At 45.7% G+C, this 20,856-nt stretch overlaps 1 protein-coding gene across 1 annotated transcript in view; it reads right to left on the bottom strand.

Moving 5' to 3' along the window:
* LARP1 (La ribonucleoprotein 1, translational regulator) overlaps positions 1-5,133 on the bottom strand; it is a 58,468-nt gene extending 53,335 nt beyond the window's left edge. Inside the window, exon 1 of the mRNA XM_037025134.2 lies at positions 4,278-5,133. Within this exon, the coding sequence (XP_036881029.1) occupies positions 4,278-4,716 (439 nt within the window). The 5' untranslated portion in view covers positions 4,717-5,133. The remainder of the gene's footprint in view (positions 1-4,277) is intronic.
* Positions 5,134-20,856: the final 15,723 nt, after the last annotated feature.

Genomic DNA, 20,856 nt, shown 5'->3' with positions numbered 1-20,856 from the left:
TTTACAGGAGAAAAAACAGAGGCACAGAGAAAGCATGAGAGTTGCTGGTGTCTGCAATGCTAGTCACAAGCAGAATCAGAAGTATCATGAACACACCTAATAATGGTAATCATTTATTACAATATTTTTAAAACAGCTATTTTAAATAGGTAGCATTTATTAGATAACCTGTGCCTGGCCCTATGCTACAGGTCTATAAACATTACCTTCTATAATTCTTACAACCCTCTGAATAGTAACTACCATACTTATTTTGAGAATGAGGCAGTGGTGGTTCAGAGAGGCTGAGTAATGCACCCAAGACTGCACAAGTCAGACACAAAGCTGGATGTACACAAATATCACATCAGTATTTTGTATGTCTACAACAAATATATGTCAATTTATACCTCCAAAAAATAAAAATAAAAAAGCAGCAGCAAAGTACAGATTATATGATTCCAGGGGCAGAGCTCTTACTGCCACTCAGTCAGCTTCCCAGGGTAGGGAAGGACAGGGCCTGGGTCTGCAGGAGCTCTTCACAGTGGAGACTGATGCTCCAGACCCATAAATAACCCACCTGGTGCAACTGGGGCGAGTCATCAGGGAAGGGCCCAAAGCCAGGAAGGGAAGAAGAGGAGAGTAGAGATTTACTGGGATCCAGCTCAGTGGGGTGGGTTACCGTGGGTTAATTGGGATTATAGCCCTTTTTCATTTTGTGCCATCAGTTAGCTGCACTTTAAAGGAACATAGAAAAAGCGCACAGAACATAAACACTCAAGTCTCAGACCCTGCCCCTGACTTTCCTTTAAGAAGATATCAAGAAAAAGACTATACGACTGGTTAGTTTTCTTACAACATAAAGTAACCAACCCCCTGAATCCCCGGGTTAGGTGGGTGGCTGTGGTGATGATACACTCTGGAGTCTCACCCACTGCATGCCCACGAGCAGCAGTGAACAGTTCAGTCAGCCTGGCCTTTCCCTACAGCCCTCAGAGCACATGTCCTCTCCCAAAAGGTAATCTTTACCAAAGGCAAAGAAACAAATTAAAACCTATTGTTAAAACACTCTTCAAAGGACATCCCAAAGCAAAAACAGCCAATTTTGGGGGTTGCCAGCCTTTAAGATTATCCATACAATTGCCTTCATTATCTGTAGATAGGCAAAAGTCCATTTTAAAGAAGATGGATACCATACATTTCATGGAATGTTGATATAATCCCAGAGAAGGAAAGTACTGCATTCTCCAACCCCCTCATTTTACAGATAGAGAAAGTAGAGACCCCCCCCCCCAAATCATACTAAGTCCTACAGTCTCTTTCACATGTCAAGCACAGGGCTAGATGCTGTATAAATTTCATCACAACAGCCCTATGAGGCAGATAATCATAATTTAATCCCTATTATACAAACGCAGGAGCTGAAGTACAGAATGGTTAAAGTAACTTGCCCAAGGAGGCACAGCTAGAAAGTGGAGCAGAGCTGGCATTTGGATCCTAGAACTATTGCTATATAGCATTTCTCCTTTTAACTAACATGTCCAGCCTCTCTCATAGTTAAGGAATCATAGCTAGGATAAGTAAAAAATTTGATTTTCAAAATATTCTAGAAGGAAATACAGAAAGCCAAAATGCAAATCTTGACTTAAAACTACAAAAGATGTGGAAGCTTAAACCAGAATACAAAACCCCACAAGAAAGGGGGGATATCCAACAAAATCTTTTATTACTAGTAACTGCATGTGTCCCTTAAAGAACTAAAACATTAGCATCTGGGCCAAAAGGAGGGCTAAAAATAGGCATCTGCAAAGAGTGTTGGAAAGCTCCTTGCTTATGAGGCACTCATTTCTGTAGACTCCCAAAAACATACGCATCACAGAACACAAAAATTCCCAAGACCACACTGCCACTCCGTTGGTGTCATATTTAAACTTGTCCAAGCTGCAAATAAAATCAGGGCTGGAAAAGGGCCTTAGCAACCCATGTGGATGGACTCCAAGAACGGGCCACCATCTCTAACCTTACCAGACAGATGATTCAATCACAAAATTCTCCCTCAGATACGATCCAAGACCTAATAACTGGCTCAAACAGAGAAGCTACTGAATTAATTCAGAGTTAGTCGGTCAAAGAGTTAGTCCAAGAGTTCAAAATCAACAAGTAGACATGACACTTTCTTGTCTTAAGATTCTAGAAAAACAAGAACAGAGCAAATCTACCAGACTCAGAATTTTGCTTTGGGCACTTAAAGCAAGTTGTCTTCTCCACTCAAGGGAAAGGCAAGATGCCAGCCAAGCTGTTCTTCCCACGATCAATAACCCCAGTGACGCACCCTATCAGGGGCCCCTGAACTTGGCACAAAGTGCCAGCTCAGGCACCCAATACCACCTGATGTCATGGCTGATTTAAAACTCACAAGTCAGGTTCAACAGAAGCTAAGCAGCAGCAGCAAGGGTGAGTAGCCCCATTTAAACTTCTGAGGAGTGCTCTCTCTTGGGGATGATTACACCTCTTTGAGTTTAAAGAGTGGGGAAGGACCAAAGAGTCTTAAAAATTGCTTTCCCTCCCTCTGTGGGTGGGTCAGGAGGGATATACAAGAAAATGGAGGTTTCAGCACTGCCCTTTGCATAAGAGGGTTCTGGAAGGGAAAGGGGGGAAGGGTAAAGGGGCGAGGGCAGAAGGAAGAGAATATGGTTTGAGGTACTATTAGTAAACCCCAAATGTCACCTCCTCCAAATGAAGCAACCTTAAAAGAAATAAAAATTGCAACATGCCATTTTCCGAAATTGGCTGTTCTGGTTTCCCTAGAAGTGATTCTACTCCCTCGAATGTGAAGGCACTAAGCTCCTCTTTCAACTTTCTCCATTTTGATGGTTTAAACCAGTCAGTCTCAATCAGCTACTGCAGAAGGAGAGGGGAGTTTTGAAAAAGCACTATAGCTACGACTACAGGCCATCATTCTATCTACAAGCGAGTTTTGATTCCAGTCCACTTCATAAAGGACCCCAAAGAATCCACCCTACCGTACCCCCTATACGCCGGCAAAGGGAGGAGGGAGGGTGGCGTGCCCCCCACCCAAACCGACGACCTATTCTAGGCAAGGAAGGCCGAGACGCACCTCCATATTCTGCACCGCCTTTTTCCCCACGCTAACACGGCTCTGCTGGGATTCCCTGCTCGCCCACCTTCCTCAAGGAACCAAGGCCAAAAGGTCCAAAAAGTCCAAAAATCCGACGTGAGGGAGGACGGACGCGGGGAGCGCGGGTCGGCGGTCACATGCAGCTCCCCGCGCGGGGAGGCACCACGTTTTCCCGGCTGCGAAGGAATGCCGGGAAGGGGGGGACGCGCACACGCACACTCCCAGCCGCGCCGCGGCGCCGGCCCGCACCCACCTTCCACCCCGAGCGCGGCCGCGGGCGCCAAACGCAGAGGCCGAGCAGCACGCGGGTCCACGCCGCATGGCGCCCAGAACTGTCACCCGCCCGCCCAGCTGGCCACTCCCTCCCCCGCCGCCGCCACACGCCCCTCGCGTCGCCGCATGCCCCCTCGCTCGCCTCACATTTTCCGCCAACCCCAAAACTGGCTCCCCCGCACACTCGCCGTCGGGCTCCCTCTCAAGGCGGAAGGTCCCCGGGATCGGGGAGGGAAATTACCGAATTCAATGACACGTTGGGTTTCCTCTACTCCCTATCCTCCCCGTAAACCGACCCTTCAACCCGTCGCCAATGGTGATTCCACCGCCTAGTATCACCTACTAGGGAACAAAACTTGTTAACTTTTAAATCTCGATTCCGTGTGGTCGTTACGAACTCCTCTCCCGGCGCTTTGCTACCCATGACATATGCTCATTAAACATTCACAACATGGGGACGATCGCAACGCTACGAGAACCGGGAGCCTGGGGCCGGGTGGGGCGAGGGAGCTACCCGAGAAAGGTTTAGCCTAGAAACCGTCTCTAAACAGCAACACGCGGTACGGGTAAAGGGCCTTCTCCACCGAAACGAGCGCCCACCCTCTCCGGGAGAGCTAGGCCCGGACCACGCCGTTGCCCCCTAACCGCTGAGGCCCAGGAGGTGGCAGTGGCCTCCCCGAGGCCCGGCCCTACGGCAAGGGCAGGTTCCCGAGTGTGCCGGTGGTGAGGGCACAGCAACCCTAAAACAGCCAGAAGGCAATTTTTAAAAAATCGCCAGTCACCACGACCAGTGGCGGACCCCCGGGCCCTGAAGGCCGCTGGGGGAGGGGACGCCCATGTCCCCGGAAGGGGCCCCGGACCCAGGATAGCAAACAGGGATACACACCTGGAGGAGACTGCCCGTTCACGGTGGCCAGGACCGGCGGCAGCGCGTTCTTAGTCCACGGGTTCACCTTGGGCGGAGGGGCCTCCACGAAGTCTCGGCGCCCGACGCCCGCGGCTCCGATCACTCCTCCGCCAGCGCCCGGCTCGCCGCCGCCGCCCTCCTCCCCGTCGCTGACCGCCAGGCCCTCCGCGCCGGGTGGCTGCGGCGGCCGCGGGCTCTCGCGTTCCTGCTGCCCGGAGCCTTCCTTGTGTGGTTTGGCGCAGGTCGGCCGAGGTCTCCGGGCGCCGCCGTCCGGCTCCCCCCCTCCGACGTCTTTCGCCCCAGGCTCGCCCTTGCCTTCGGGTGGCGGCGGCGACTTCTTCCTTACCAGCCCCCCGTGCTCTTCGGCCTGCAAGAGCGGGGCGCCCCCCGGCAGCAGCGGCTCCACCTGAGTGGCCATCTGCGCGCCCGCCCCCCCGGAGAAGCCGGGCGCGCCCGAGGCTGCCTCCCCCGCCTCGAACTTGGCTCTCAGAGCACCCGCGACGCTTTCCTCCCGGGCGCTGGGCCCCAGTCCCTGCGGAGAAGGGTCGGGGTTCACGCTAAGCGCGGCCCCCACTCCGGGTCGGATGCAGCCGGCGTAGGTCCGAGGCCCGCTGGCGGGGCGGGGGGGGGGGAGGAAGGCCCCCCACTCTGCGGTCCAGGCCTCCTCGGCGCGCGTCCCCCCCCGCCCTATCCTCGCAGGGCGCCCCCACCCCGAGCCTGGCAGGCTTCTCGTCCCGTCCCTCCCTCCCCCCCGCCCCCGGGGCGGCCCGGGCTTCCCGGCTCGGGGGCTGCAGCAATATGGACGGACGGGGGGAGAGGCGCGGCGAGCCGAGCCGACCACGCGATCCGCGGCAGGCGGCGGGCGGGCGGGCGCGCGCCTCCCGACGCGGCGGGCGAGGGGAGGGGACGGAGCAGCGGGGGCGCGCCCGCCGGGGCCGGCCTTTGGCGACGGGCAGGCGAAACCCACGGGAGCGCGCGCGCACCGCCTCGAGGGCCCGCCCCTCGCCCCGCCCCTCACCTCCGATTCCTCGGAGTACCTCCCGGGCTGCGGGGTGAGGGGTTCTCAGACTGGACGGGGGCGAGCACGTGCCTGATGCAATTCGGGAGGGAGGGCAGGAGAGATGAGGGGGGTGAGGAGGGGGAGGTGTCTTAAAGGGCCAGCACGTGAGAGCGCCCGCAGGTGGAGCACATGGGAACAGGCCATGCGGCCTGCCGGCCCTGCTCGTTCTTATTAGATTGGGTGCGCCCGAATCGGGGGAAGGAACCATTAATATCACTCCCGATTTACAGGATGGCGGAGAGGGGTGCCCCGAGGACGCATGGACGCCGCCGGCTCCCCGCGGGCCTGGCCTCTCCAGGCTCCGCCCGGGTGACCTTGGACGAGCCGCCCTCACCTCCCCGGGTGGTGCTCAGCTCCTCCCTGGCCAGGACACTGCCCCGAGAAGGGTTCGATGCCCGTCCCGGAAGGTGGGCCCTTAATTCTTAGGGGCGGCTGGCGCCTAGGAAGTGGAAACTGAATTACCAGTAGACACCCCCCAACAAGGCCAAGGCCCCAATACAGAGTATTTATGAGCAGGAAATGTCTTTTCTTTAAAGTAGATACCGTTTTTTCTAAAGGACTGCTTTGGGCGGAGTTGAACTAATGCCCTGTTAGGAGTCCGGATATCTGATATTCTATCCTCGCTGGGCCCAGCCCCTTACCAACTCTGCAGCAGTCCCTCAGTGGGCTTCAGTTTCCCTATTGTAAAACGAAGGAGTGGTGTATGACTGGTTTCAACAGTGCACATTCAATTCAATAAATATTTACTGACCCAGTACTGTGGGGGCCTGCAAGGTTCCAGGAAACAGGGTTTAGCAATATATCAGGCCGAGAAGGTCCCTATCCTCATGGAATTCACATCGTATGGTGGAGAAAGAGACAAACCACGTGATAAAACAAGTGCTTGTCTAGTACCTATGAAGACAGTAATTACCACACGACTAGGTTAGGTTAGACCAGCTACTTCAGTTCGGATGATGAGACAAAACCTTGGATGTCGATTGCAAAGCATTTGAAATCAAGCATGTCCAGGATTGGACCCAGAAAACTGCATGTCTAACAAGCCCCCTTGGGCGCTCATCCACCAGGTGGTCCCACACTTCGCTTAGAGAATTCCTGGCCACTGACTGGCTGTGATCCCACCTGCTCACGACAGAACAGACTGGAATGTTGAAAATCTCCAAGGATTAGAACACACGACCTGCTGAGTAGAGGAGAAGGCTTTTGAGAAGCCTCCAGGAAGTGCCCCAGTGGGCAAGACTGGTTGGACAGTCGTAACCACGACCGACTACTGGGGAGCAGTGCTGTTGGGAACAGCCAGGCTACCTGATGTCTAGTCCCAACTCTTCCATAACTTGCACCTTGGCCAGCTCTCTACACTTCTCCTGGACCCCCCTCTCCTGGTGGAAAAATGAGGGTAAATTATGCAGGACTTGCTTCTACCCTTTCAGCTTTTGTGAGGAGTCAAGTGAGACAATGTTAGTAAAAATGCTGTGTAAATTACAGAGACTGAGGCCAGTGCTTCAAAAGAGGTACCAAGGAAGGTAATAATTAAAGGGATCCCAATAAATTTAAGTAGGATTCTTTGTAATTGCATTACATGTGCCTTTAATCAGAAAGTAAACTATTGCACCTTGCTGATGGAATGCACTATTTTTTATTGTATTTATTGATAAATATTTCCTGAAGAAGTTATTCACATTAGATCCTGTCTGAAGTTTGTTAATAGGGGACATAATGGTCATTGTTGGTCATTCTTCCCTATATTCTTGCTATTGGAGGTAGAGGGGAAAGGTGCCCCCATACAACTTGTGAGGGCACCAGGACTCTGACACTGGATAAGAAACCGGTTCACACTAGCCAACAGTCATTCTGAGCTGAGCAAGCACCCCCAGGCCCTGCTGAATGGCAGTGGAATCTGCACACCTGGGGCTTGCCCTGTTCAAGAGAGCAGCTCAGAAACACCAGTATACCATTTTACAGAGAAGCAAACTGGAACCAGAAAAGGTAAGACACCTGTGTGAAATCACATCCTGGACTGAGGCTGTCAGAGAAGGAAAGATGAATTTTAACTCAATCATCTTGTTTTGCAGATGAGTACAGTGAGGTTCAGAGAAGTGCAGTTACTTAACCAAGGCCACACAACTAGCTCATGGTGGAGCCAGGTCTCACACCTGCATCTCCTGACCCTAAATTTGGTAGCTTTTTCTATGTAAAATGATGGAATTGGGATTTGAATTCCTGTTTTTTAAAAATTCCTGATCCACTGTGGCATTCTATATGTACGAGTTCAGTTCTGAATGCTAACAATGACCAGAGGTAGTTAAGAGGAGCAACTTTTATTGAGAAGCTGCTATATGCTAGGTTCTATGAGAAATACTTTGCATTCATTACCTTATTTAATCCTCACAATAACCCAATGAAATAGGTATTAATACTTAGCACAAATTTCTATTGAATCCCTACTATGTCCAGGCATTAAGCTAGACCCTGTAGCTGTTATCTTCAATTGACAATTAAAAGCAATTAAAGTTCAGACAAGAAAGTAAGGTGGGTGCCTAGGGTGCAGGCAGCCGCTAAATATCACAGTGGGCCTTTTCAGGGCAGCCTAACCCCCCAGGCCTTGTTCTTAAGCACACCACACTGTAATGCCTGCCTCTCTTCCCTCCATTGCCAAATCTGCAAGTATTTATGGAGAACCCATCAAATACATAGGCCTGGGGAAGTTACTAAAGAAGTTGAATCATGTCTCTCTAAAAGATGAACTCTAATTGGGGGAACCAAATAATTAAGGAATATGTGACCTCAAGCCAAAAAAAGGGTACACTTTTAGTAGAAAGTAAGAAGGATTAGACAAACTTGTACCAACTTCAACACATCACATGGTTAAAACACATAGAAACACAGATTGAGAAAATCAAATTTAAAAAACAGAAATTATAAAGTGGGTCCGAATGACTTTCTGTAATTAATTATGTGCTTGTTTGTTTCTGGTGCTGACAACTTTCTAAAGAAAGAGAGAGGAGGCCAGAAGGACTAGTGAGTCAGGAGACCTGGTTTATAACCTGGGTGCCATCTGTGGCTTTGTTGAATGACTGGGCAGCTGAGCTTCCCTGGGCTTCCATTTTTCCAGCCTCAAAATGGGAAGTATAACACTTGCCCATCTGGTTTATACATGTGAAGAGGAGGGGGCATAGATACAAGAGGAGGATGTTTCCTTGAGTTATCTGTGCTTATTAGGAAGGAAAATGCAACACACTTGGAACTGCAGTTTTATTCCTCTTTTGAGTTTGATTTTCCAAAGGACCTTGTGTTTCTGAAAGAACTTGGGCTGTAACACGTGTCTTCTGATATGTGGGTGTGGAGTTCCTGGGCAGAGTGTGGAGGAGTGGGCGTGGTTATCAAGGGAGGGGCCTTGACCAAAACAAACAGTGCCAGCTGGGGAGTGTTTTTCCAAACCTTGAAAATTCTTGGATCTTCTGGCACATGCCAAGAAATTGACTTCAGTTCATGGGAGAAGGCTAGCCTAGATCTCTTGTGAAGTAGATGCAAACAGAAATAGTTACCTTGAGGGGATTTGGGCAGAGTTGGGGCAAGGGGCCGGGAAAGGCTTGGGAAGGGTCCTGAGTTTTCCACAATACCTGATTAAACCCCCAGGGGTAACCCTTTTCTATAGGTATGATTATTCCCATTTCACAGATGAGAAAGTAAGCTCAAGGCAGCCCAAACTGCACCAGAAAGTTGGTAAAGGAGGAGAATAGGTTTGCAATGAAGAAGATCTAATAAGAGATTTCACGTTTAACACATTCACCACTCAGTTAGAGACAGGTATCTTCCCAGTTTCTTCTCCTGCATTCTCCCTATGCAGCCTCTTACCCCAGCCCTGTTACCCTTCCCAGCATGCCTAAATTTCTCAAGTGGTCTCATGATGGGTTTCCCCACTAGTTGTTCTCCTTGTGATGCAGCCTATCATACTGCCTGAGCCAGTTCTCTGACTCGTTGATAGACTTTGACAGGCCCTACATCTGCTTAAAATCTCTGCATTCACATCCCTGCATGGCCTGAAGCCTTCCAGTCATTCATCCCACACTCCAGCAGCCGGAGACCACTCACTGTTTCGTTCATTCAACAAATACTTATTAACTATCTACCATGTACCAGCTACTACCCAGGCCCTGGACGTGGAGAGGTGAGCAAGACACACATGTTCCTGGCCTTAAGGAAGCTCCCTGTCTAATCCCCTGTGGACCCCATGTTTTCCTGCCCCAATTCATGCTATTTCTCTTATTGCAGTGTAGCTGTTCATAGTGAGGCCTTGAGTATGAATCCCAGATCTACTAACTTGTGACTTTGGGCAAATATTTAACCTCTCCCTAAGCCTTAATTTCCCCATATGTGAATTGAAGATGATACTACTACTTATCTCACAGAACTTCAGTGAGGCTTAAGTGAAATAATGTGTGTAATTAGTAGCCCAATGCCTGGCACATAGTGTGTGCTAAGTAAACATTACCTTTCATTACTTTTATTACTTTTATTATTGCCAATAATGCCTTTCCATTTCCTCTTGTCCAGAATTCAACCTGTCCTTCAACGCTCAGCACAAAATGCCAACTTCTTTATAATTTGTTTTTAATCTCCCAGCTAGAATAGATTTTTCTCACTCTTAATTCCTATCACAATTTCTCTAAAGCATATAGTATTCTTTACTTTCTACCCTCCGTTATGGTTATTTATGAGTATGCCTTATCCTCCATCTAGACTGTTTCTTGAAGGCAGGGATTGTACCCTGTTCTTCTTAGTATCTCTTATAATAATCACCAATGGTACCTTTTACACAGCAGGCCCTCAGTGTATTTTCTAGACAAAGGAATGAATGAATGAATGAATGCAGGATCACTCCTGATCACATCAATGTTTTGGTACTAGAGCAATATTCTCAAGGGTCAAGTGCTAAATTTTATGTATACAAATAATATATAATGTATATTACATATACTTAGTATATAATGAATACAATAAATATATGATTATATACTTTTAAATGAAACAATATAATATAAAAATAAAATGTACTAATTTTAGCAACTAAAATACTTTTAAATCTAGCAAAGCAAAACCCACATATAAGCCCACAACCCAGAGGCAATCATTGGCAATATGTTGGTATATTTTCTTCTGGTCTTCTTCTAGTCTTCTCTATTTTCCATAGTTGAGATCACAGTGCACATTCAGTGGGGTTTTTTTGTTTCCCCAGCCCAACACTGTATTATGAGTGCAGTCTCCACATATTGCAAATCCCCTCCATGTATCTGTGAAGCAGCATCTATTGAGCTCCTGTGGTATGTCACACCTCATGGCAGCCCACCTTCTTTTTGTATCACACTGCATTTCCCAAAGGACTTCCATGGAGACAAGACAGATGTGATTGTCCCTAGTTGGCAGCTAAAGAACTGAGCCCACACAGAAGTTCTGTGACTTGCTCCAGGATACTGGGCAGCAGAATCAAGATCAGAACCCAGGTCACATCTCTCCCATTCCAGACCCCTATGCCACAACACAGGAGAAACAGCACACATTGAAAATGCAAAACCCCCACAGTCAGACAAACTCAGGTAACCACATTTAAACCTTGTAGGTTTTGGAAACATTCAAGTTTATGGAGACAGGTGGAAATCAGCAGTCAAAATGAAGGCAGAAGGCAATTTTCCTGGCCACATGACCCTAACTAGGCACAGGTACTGAGCTCCCAGAACAGAAGGGCCCTCACCTGGGGACCGGAGTGGAAACAGTAAAGGGCAAAACATATTCTCTGTTCCAGGAAACAAAACTGTCTACATCAGCTCAGTCTTCTCTTCACAGACAGCTTGCCTGTCCTGTCCCTATGGCACAGAAAGAGGGCAAAAGGTTTGGGGGTCATTGAGTTGGGTTCAGGCTCATATTTGCCTACTTCCTAGCTGTGTGATGTCAGGCAGGTTACTTCATTCTCTGAGTGTCTGTGTCTCCATCTATAAAATGGTGAAAATGGAAATACTTGCCTGATAAAATTCATTATGCCTTTGAGAACATTAAATGAACCAATATTTGTGAAAGAGTTTTATAGTTCCAGCTCTGCCTTCTATCAGCTCTGTAACCTTGGGGAAGTTCCCTTGCCTCTCTCTGCCTCTGTTTTCTCATCTGTAAAATGGAGATGGTAATAGTACCTACCTGTGAGGGTTATTCTGAGGATTAAGTGAGTTAATATATGCAAAGTGCTTAGAACAGTGCCTGACAAAAAGTAAGTGCTGAATAGATGCCCACTGTTATTATAAAAGGGGTAATGGTCGTTGGCATAAAGTCAAGAGAAACATTTTTCAAATCCCACGAAGAAAGCAGAGCAAGTATGACCCTACTCTACAGATGAGGAAACTGAGGCTCAGAAAGATGAAATGTCTATTTGGAGTCATGCTGCTCTTTGATAGCAGCTCCAAGACTTCTAAAGATTCCAAGTGCAATGCCTTCCTCCTCCAGATAATATGCTAGCTGTTACCCCTGGCCAATTTCAGCCCACAGGCATGTTTTGTTTGGCACAGACAATATATTTTTTAATTGAATTTAGCTATGATTAGGTGGACCCGGCACACACTAGTGAGCCTCAGGCCCAACTTCTCCTGTGGTATTTGTTTCTCCCAGTCAACTACCCTCATTTAGATCCCTGTACAGGGTGATGCCATGCCAGTCACTAAATACATGGTACAGACAAGTTAAAGAGCCTAAAGGGGAGGCAGAAAGGATCACAAGCCAGAGGGGCAGAGAAGAAGTAGTCAGGGCAGCCTTCCTGGAGATGGCTGTACATGAGTTAGGATTTACAGTTGGGGAGTGGGATTTGCCCGATTAAAAGAGAGAGTGGGGGTAGGGCAGATTGCTTTAGCATTTGGTGACCTTCAGGGATGTTTATGTGCTTCCCTACCAAGACTTCCCCAGGCCTTTTCCTTGGTGGAAGAAAGGAAAGAAATGAGCTGCCTTTCATCTTAGATGAAGCCAGGTAATTCAAGAGGTCCAAGAGTCAGCACACTCAATGTTTGTTGATTGAGTGACTGATCTGTGTCATCATCTCTGAGAACTCAGCACTGTGTAAGGCAGCTAGAGGAAGGGGTGTGATCATATGAGCCAAAGTATGAACTGTGGTGCCTGATCTCAGAAGTTCTGCACTCATAATACAGTGTTGGGGTGGGGAAACAAAAAAAACCCACTGAAGGTAGTAAGAAAAATAATAACAACAGCAGGGACTATGGAGAGGGAACTTTTTTACTCCTCTGCGGTGTAAATAGGTAGTCCACCAAGATATTCCATCATTAAGTCATAATGTGGGGAAATCATCATAAGTTGGGAAAACATTGAGTTGAGCGATGTTAAGTGAATATTTTACTGTAGGATGTCTCAGGGCCTTTACTATTCACTGTGAATCTCCAAGAAGGAGGTAGTGATACAGAGCAAACCTGAGTCTAGTATTCATAGTATTCTCCTTTTTGAGAAACAGTGACTCAGGTTTGCCAAGAGGCCTCCCTTTCTGGGGAATTACCAGATAGTAGGATGTAGCAAGAGGTTCTACCTTCCAGTTCTAGCTCTGCTGCTATGGATCCTATGAAAGTCCCTGGACTTCAGTTTTCCCATTTTTAAAGAAGTCTGTATGTTGTGGAAATGTCTTCCCATCCTAGCAGTCTTGATAACAGTTTCTAACATTTCATACCTCCAAGGCAAGGAGGATGAGTGATGCTCAAAGGAATGAGGTGGGGAAAGGCTGTTGCGAGCAACAGTCACTAGATCAGAGAGGTTTGCCAGTTCTCATGGGGACCCACAGCACTTGGGTCTCTGCATTTGTGACGTGGTAGGAAGAGGGAACATAGTAATGTGAGGGGCCTAATTACCTGATGTGGTAAAGAGCATAGACATGACTAGGTAAAGACCAGGGAAGGCCGAGCTCATTTTGTATGTGTAGCACTGCATGGTGTGTTTTTTTCAAGCCTCCAGGATGACAGGGCTTCCAGGGAGCCCCTCAGCTGGGAAAAGCGGGAAATGTTACAGCATGTCTGCCACTCTACCACAAAAAATTCTCCAATAACTTTGTGTATAACAAGAATAACACAATAAACTATAGACCTTTAATCTCCACCAGCATGACCCCATGGGCTCCAGGCTCCATCCACCTCCAACTTCCCGTTTCTATGCCCTCTCTCCTGTCCTTGTCACGTGCCAGCTCCTCAAACACATGGAGCCCAGCCCAGCCTGGGAGCTCTAGGGCACAGAGTTCCCACTACTGGAATGCATCCCTCCCAGCATCAGCGATGACAACACACTCACATGCACACCATACATTTCTCATCCTTCAAGCCTCAGCTTAAGTGGCCCCTTCTCAGACCTCCCTTGATCAACTTGGCTGAAGCAATCCATGTTCTTCATAGCAAAGATCACAATCTGATTTTATGTGTTTACCTGCTTTTTGCCCATTTTCTCCACTTACGTATCAACTCCATGAGACTGAAGCTTGTGGCTGTTTTGTTCACCCTTACTATTTCCAGTCCCAAATACAGTGCTTGGCACAGTGAACACTTAATATTTTGTTGAATGAATGCTGTGTGGCTTCAGGCAAGTTGCTTTCATTCTCTGTGCTTCCATATCCCTATATGTGAAATGCAGTGCTCAGATGAGGTGCTGCTGAGAGCCCTTAGAGCTCTGACTGTGGTTCTGTGACTGCCATCTGGTCCTTGGGCCCAGGAGTGAGCCTGGCATGTTGTACCTCCCCAGCACAGCACACAGTGCAATGATTTAATCAGGCAGCAGGCACCCTATAATTGGCTGTTCTCCTGTCCCTTCTCCTCAGACCCTAGGCTGGGGCCCATGCTGTCAAATTTCCAGGATGAACCATGCACAGCCACCTGTTCTCCCAGCTCATTGACCCCCGAGCTCAGGATGGTGGGCAAGCAGGATGGGCTAAGAGAGGATGTTCAAGCTCAAGGGCCAGGATAACTTAACAGTGTCCTGAGCTGAGACTGGAATCTTTGAGAAATTTCATCAAATCCTGTAATCTCAGGTTAGAAGGAACCTTCCAGTATGCTTTGCCAGCCCTCTGCCTTAGGCCTACCTGCCCTCTAAACATTGCTCATTAGTGATCACAATCACCTTGATTCCGCTGGACGTGATCAGAATAAGGGCCTCGTCACCTCTCAGGGCTGCTCATCTCTCCAATGAATGGCTTTGTTTAGGAAGTTCTGTAATCAGCAGCAGCATGGTGAAACATGAGGCAGTGCAGCATGCGGGTGAAGGGCCTGGGCTCTGAGCTGCGTGGTCTGGGCAGAATCCCAGCTCGGCAACCTACTTGCTCCGTGAGCTGGAGCAAGCCATGAACCATCTCTGTGCCTCCATTTCCTCTTCAGTAGCACAGAGGGAACCCTTGTTGGGTTGTTGGGAGAATTGCAAGTGTTAATACCTAGTGGGGCAATAAATGCCTATTACTGTTAACTGCTACCTATGAATGTTCTTCATGTCATTTTATTGTTTTTAAATCTTCTCAGACTTGGACCCTCTGGATTGGTTGGTTTATTTGCACAAGAGACAATGGGGCCCTGCCCGAAGATACAAGGCTGGAATTCAGAGGCGCTGGCTTGCTAGCGACTGTGAGAATATTCACTTCATTTTTCTGGGCCTCACTTGAAAAAAAGAACAACAGTAATCCCTCTTTTGCTTCCTGCCACAGAAGCCAGGTATAGATCAAGGGAGAAATGGACAAGAAGGCTTTGAAAAATGCAAAATGTAGGGTAAATGTGAGGGAGTCATCTTATTTTATTGAGGAAGGCATATCCTCTTTTAAAAAGGCACATAAGCATCTAAACAGCAAAATAGCAAAACTGAGCTTATTTGGCAAACAGTGTGTTTAGGGTACTTGAAATGAATCTGAAGCTAATCCCTTCAAAATCTTCTTTCATTAATGTACTGAAGCAAACAAGTTTGAGAAAGGTTTATTTACAAGCACTGGTACATTTTTCCAGGATGCAGGGCTTGTTGTGGTTGATTTCAGCCATCTTTGTTCCTTGTTGTAATATTGATTATTTCACCAGTTTCTCCAGGAATTTGATTGGAAGGATCCAGGTGAGGTGCATTTGCTTTGCAAATGTCCACAGGACATAGTAGCACTGCACAAGTTCAGAAAGTCTTATGTGACCTTTGTTCAGTACCTGTCATGTCGAGTAGACCGACAGCTGGGAGAGGCCCCTAGACTCAGCCTTTTCATTGTACAGATCAGAAACTGAGGCCCAGAGAGGAGAAGGCTCTCACCCAAAGTCAAACAGCTAGTTAAAGGCAGCAGTTTGGCTAGGTAACCAGGTCTCTTGACTCTAAACTCCATACTCTTGCCAACAGTTCTATGGAATCTTGCAATTTCTCTAAATAGCTGATTGTATATCCAAACCTTATAATTCATAGCGGTTTACACTGGTTAAAGTGTAAATGTAATTGAAGTGTATAGTTAAAACCCATACAGTATATTGTTTTAAATTTAACTCAATTTAAAAAAATGACAAAATGATAAGGCAGAATTCTATTTCATTTGGGAGTCTGTGTCTAAGGACAGCATTTAGTGCAAAAATAATGTAAAATCTAAAAGGCTTAAGAAAAGCCCTTGGGAAGATAGCATAGTCTGTCAGACAGTGTTTCTGTGGGCATTGTTACAGCCTGCTGTTTCTTCAGAGGATCTAGATTAGATGCTGGCTGGCACGTAGGGGTTAGGTTTGAGCAAAAGAATGTACCTCTGCAATAGGGTGAATATTCAGTGTGCTGAGTTGCACATGTGGGAACCTGTATTCAATGTGGTGAGATTGCACATATGGGAACCTATATTCCAGCCCTCACGTGTGCATGCACACACACAAACATACACACAGCCTGCTGGAGATAAGGATGGATCTTAGGGTTCCTGGGATCCAGAGTGTGAGTGAAATCAGGGAATTTCTGGGCCTCTAACTGGGGAGGGCTAAGGGGAAAGGGTTGGAGCAGGGTTAGAAGGTTGTAGCAATGGAGAACCCCTCATTCAAGAGGAGAAGACAGTGGTGGAGGGAAGGAGGAAGTGTAAAAAAACTGGAGGCCACCAAAGAAAGAGACATTTAGAGGTAGCTTGCTTTTTGAGGAGGAAAAAGCCAGAACCAAGGTTTGACTTGCTGCAACATCACAAAACTGACCATTGTCCGTTGGTAAGCAGACACTCTGAAATGTGAAGAGATGGAAGTGCGAGAGACTAAGCCACAAAGCAGTATATGTTTAATGAGATTAAACTGGGTAAGATTCAAAACAGTTTGTTAGGCATTTATATGCAAAAAGGAAGATTCCATGCTTCTCAGTATCAAAAGGGTTTATTCTTTTGAAGACCCTAGAACTGTGTTCAAACAATATGGTTTGTTCACATCACACCATTTAGGATGGGTACTGTAAAAAGGAAAGAAAGAAAAGAAAAAGAAAATAGCAAGTGTTGGTGAGGATGAGGATATGGAGAAACTGGAACCATTATACACTGTTGGTGGGATGTAAAATGGTGCAACCACTGTGATAAACAGTAGGTAGCTTCCTCAGAACTTAAAAGTGTAACTACTGTATGATCTAGCAATCCCACTTCTAGGTATATGGCCAAGGGAATTGAAAGCAGGGTCTCAAAGAGGTATTTATTATTTATAATAACCAAGAGGTAGAAACAATTCAAATGTTCATCAATGGCTGAGTGGATAAACAAATGTGGTCTGTACGTTCAATGGAATAATATTCAGTCATGAAAAGGAAGGAAATTCTAACACATGCACCAAATGGATGAACCTTGAAGACATTATATGTCCTCAAGTGAAATAAATCTGTCACAAAAGGACAAATGTTGCATGATTCCACTTCTGTGAGGCCTCTAAAGTAATCTAATTCATAGAAACAGAAAGTAGAATGGTAGTTGTCCAGGACTGGGGAAAGAAGAGATGGTGGGGCTTGTTGAATGGGTATAGAGTTTCAGATTTGCAAGATGAGAAAGCTCTGGAGATCTGTTTTACCACAATGTGAGTATACTTAACATGGCTGAACTATACACTTTAAAATGAGTTTTATGTTGGTGTCTTTTATTACAATAAAAAAAGAACAAACTAGAACCAAATACATTTGTCTGTAGACCTTCCTTTTCTTGTTGAAAAACAGCTGCTTACAAAACAGACTGTTCAATATGATCCTATTTCTGTCAATGTCCTTTGCCAAACATTTAATGTTCCAATACATGTACATTATTTGTATTAGGATATACATCAAAAGATTAACAGCGGTTTTTTCCCTAAAGTACTGATTTTGTTCTCTGTGCCAACCTGTGTTTTCTAACTTTTTTTAAGGGAGCATTTTGTTACTTATTAAAACAACAACAAAAATGTCACCCCATTCTAGCCCCTGTCTTGATGTCCACAAAATTTACATAAATGGAATTCATATTTTGGTGGTTTAGTTTTATGTAATTAGAAGTCACTACTAAAAATTAATTTTAAGATCATAATAGTAATATTTCTGATGTAGAGCAAGCTAAGTCTGTGCCAGACACTTGTGCTTTTCATGAATTATCTCACACAATAACTTTGAAATAGATACTATTATTAAAGCCATTCTACAGATGAGAAAACAGAGCTTCACTAGCTGGTGCAAACTCATAAGTGTCAGGGCTGTGTTGAACCCCACAGCAGTCTGATTCCAAAGGCTGTGTTATTGACAGCCTAACTATTCTGCTAGATCCACATGAGATACTCACATGGGTCCCCTCAGCAGCCAATAACATAATTTCTGTGTCACTTAAATTGTTCAAACAGCACTACTACCACTCTTCCAATGGCTGTAGGATATTTGTTTCAAAGATAAGAGAAAAATCAACCTCCCTCCAGAAATCCCAACCCACATATACTCCAAAGGGGTCTAGACAGAGCTAATGAGTGAGCTAATCCAGGGGACTTTTAGCGGTCTGGGCTTGTGAGACTGGACCCAAGACATTCATTCACCTTATTCACCTATATACTAATTCCACTGCCCATTACAACCGATCCAGACACATACCCACCTCTCAGGACCAACTTCAACCTGACGGTCGGGCAATGGGTATACAGGAAAAACTGTCAAATATGGTAATTGTTATAATATGATTTATCTCAAAAGAAAGACTACAATGATGTAATTAACACTTTGTATTCAGACACTTTCATCTCTAAGGAACTTTGAGAGTTTTACAGATTATTTAAATACATATCACATTGCTGGAGACAAAGTCTATACTTTAGGAAGATAATTAAAATTCCTTCCCCTTTGTAATTAAGACAATGGCATGTGGGATGAAGATTATGCCCACCAGACACATGAACAGATCTAAACCTGGGAACTCTGAGCACAGGGTTAGAAAGGATCTCCAAGAGCAATGTGTCCAGAAAAGATAAAGATGTACCTAGTAATCATAATGCCAATTTCAATTCCCCTGCTTATGGCAGAAATTATTAACCAATCACAGCACTCTTCCCCACTAAACCTGGGCTTGTCCTCAAAATTCTCAGCATAGAATTCTAGGCAGCCACTGCCATCTAATAAAAGTCAAACCTTATTTGCTATCCTGGAAATTAGTCCACTCTCCCCCCTCTCAATCATTCTCCAACAGAGAAGTAAATTAACTTGCTCAGAGTTACACAGCCAGTGATGCAAAGCTGATGTTTCCATTTTTGCTTTTTTTACTTAATCCCCACTCCTGCCCCTGTTTTCTCTGTTTAAAATATACTTGGTAAAGCATATGTTTTGCTCCAGATCCTTCTTTCTTGACTGAGCTCTTTAGAATGCCTCTACCAATGATTTGCTGAGTGGCAATGGGCTTGTTGCTTAACCTCTTTCAGCATCAGGTGTTTTCAAGTTGAAAATGGAGCTAACAACTGGGTTCATATTCCTGCCACACTTACTGGCAAGTTGGGGTGCTCTTTTGGGTAAGGTGAGCCACTGCTGAAATTTCTGACTATAGGGAAAGGATCAGATATTAGAAGAGTATCTTCTCTAGGTAAGGGACTGTGCTCCTGCTGCATGAAGTTTTTGCTCTAGAGAGTGTAAAAATAAAGTAAGGCTGGCTGTCAACAGTTATCTGGCTACGATAATCTGGCTATGGCAAGGTTATTTGGAAAGAGGCAGCATTGGTGTAAAGTCTTTGGAGATCAATAGAATTAAGTATTTCTTTTGATTATAAAAGTAATACATGGTCATTACACAATTATTGGGAAGGGCAGAATATCAAAATGAAAAATCACTCCTACTTCCATTGCCCATAAACCATGCCAACATTTTGTTTTATGTTTCTCTTCTAATATCTTTTTACTCCATGCATAGGTGTTTGGTTTTTTTCCCCCTTTCACATGCTTGTTAATTTATGAATTTCATTTTGCATTTTGGTTTTTAAAAAGTTTTAATATATTATAAGAGTGCTCTATACCCCTGTAATTCTAGCCCTAAGAATAGCCAACAGTAATACATACAGATGCTCACCAAGAGGCATGTGCAGTGGCACTTTTCATAATAGCTCCAAACTGAACATAACCTGCATATCCATCAACAGATTGGATAAATAAATTGTTGTATATTCACAAACTGAAAACTATACAGTGATGAAAATAAATGACAGCTACACATGCAACATGGATGAATCTTACAAATATAGTGTTGGACAAAAGAAGCCAGACACAAAAGAGAACATACTGTATGACCCACTAATGTAAAGTGCAAAACCAGGCAAAACTAATGATGGTACAAGAAGTCCAAAGGAGATATGGAAGCAACCTAAGTGTCCATCAGTAGATGAATGAATAAAGAAGATGTGGTACATATACACAATGGAATACTATTCAGCCATGAGAAGAAAACAAAACTTACCATTTGCAACAACATGGATGGAGCTGGAGGGTGTTATATTCAGTAAAATAAGCCAGGCGGAGAAAGACAAGTACCAAATGATTTCCCTCATTTGTGGAGTATAACAACAAAGCAGAACTGAAGGAGCAAAACAGCAGCAGACTCATAAACTCCAAGAAGGGACCAGAAGTTACCAAAGAGAGGGAGTTGAAGAGGGTGGGTGGGGAGGGAGGGAGAAGGGGGTTAAGGGGCATTATAATTAGCACACATAATATAGGTAGGACCTACCTATATAATATAGGTAGGTCCCAGCGATTACAATGGGGTTGGGGGGACTTGATAATATGGGTGAATGTTGAAACCACAGTGTTGCTCATGTGAAAGCCTCATAACATTGTATATCAATGATACCTTAATTTGAAAAAAAAGAAGTCAGAAGGGTGCTTACTCTTGGGGCATGACTAGTAACCTGAAGGTAGCCTAGGGGAGGCATCTGTCTATAGGTTACACAGTATAAGCACTTGGTGAAGAGGTTTCAAGGTGTACCTTTATGACTTGTGTACTTTTCTACATATGTGCTATAGGTCAATAAAAACATCAAATAATTAAGTA

Source organism: Manis javanica, chromosome 1, assembly GCF_040802235.1.
Source record: "Manis javanica isolate MJ-LG chromosome 1, MJ_LKY, whole genome shotgun sequence".
NCBI classification, from domain to species: Eukaryota; Metazoa; Chordata; class Mammalia; order Pholidota; family Manidae; genus Manis; species Manis javanica.
Note: the sequence above shows the minus strand (reverse complement) of the source record. Positions and strands in the feature narration are given on the sequence as shown.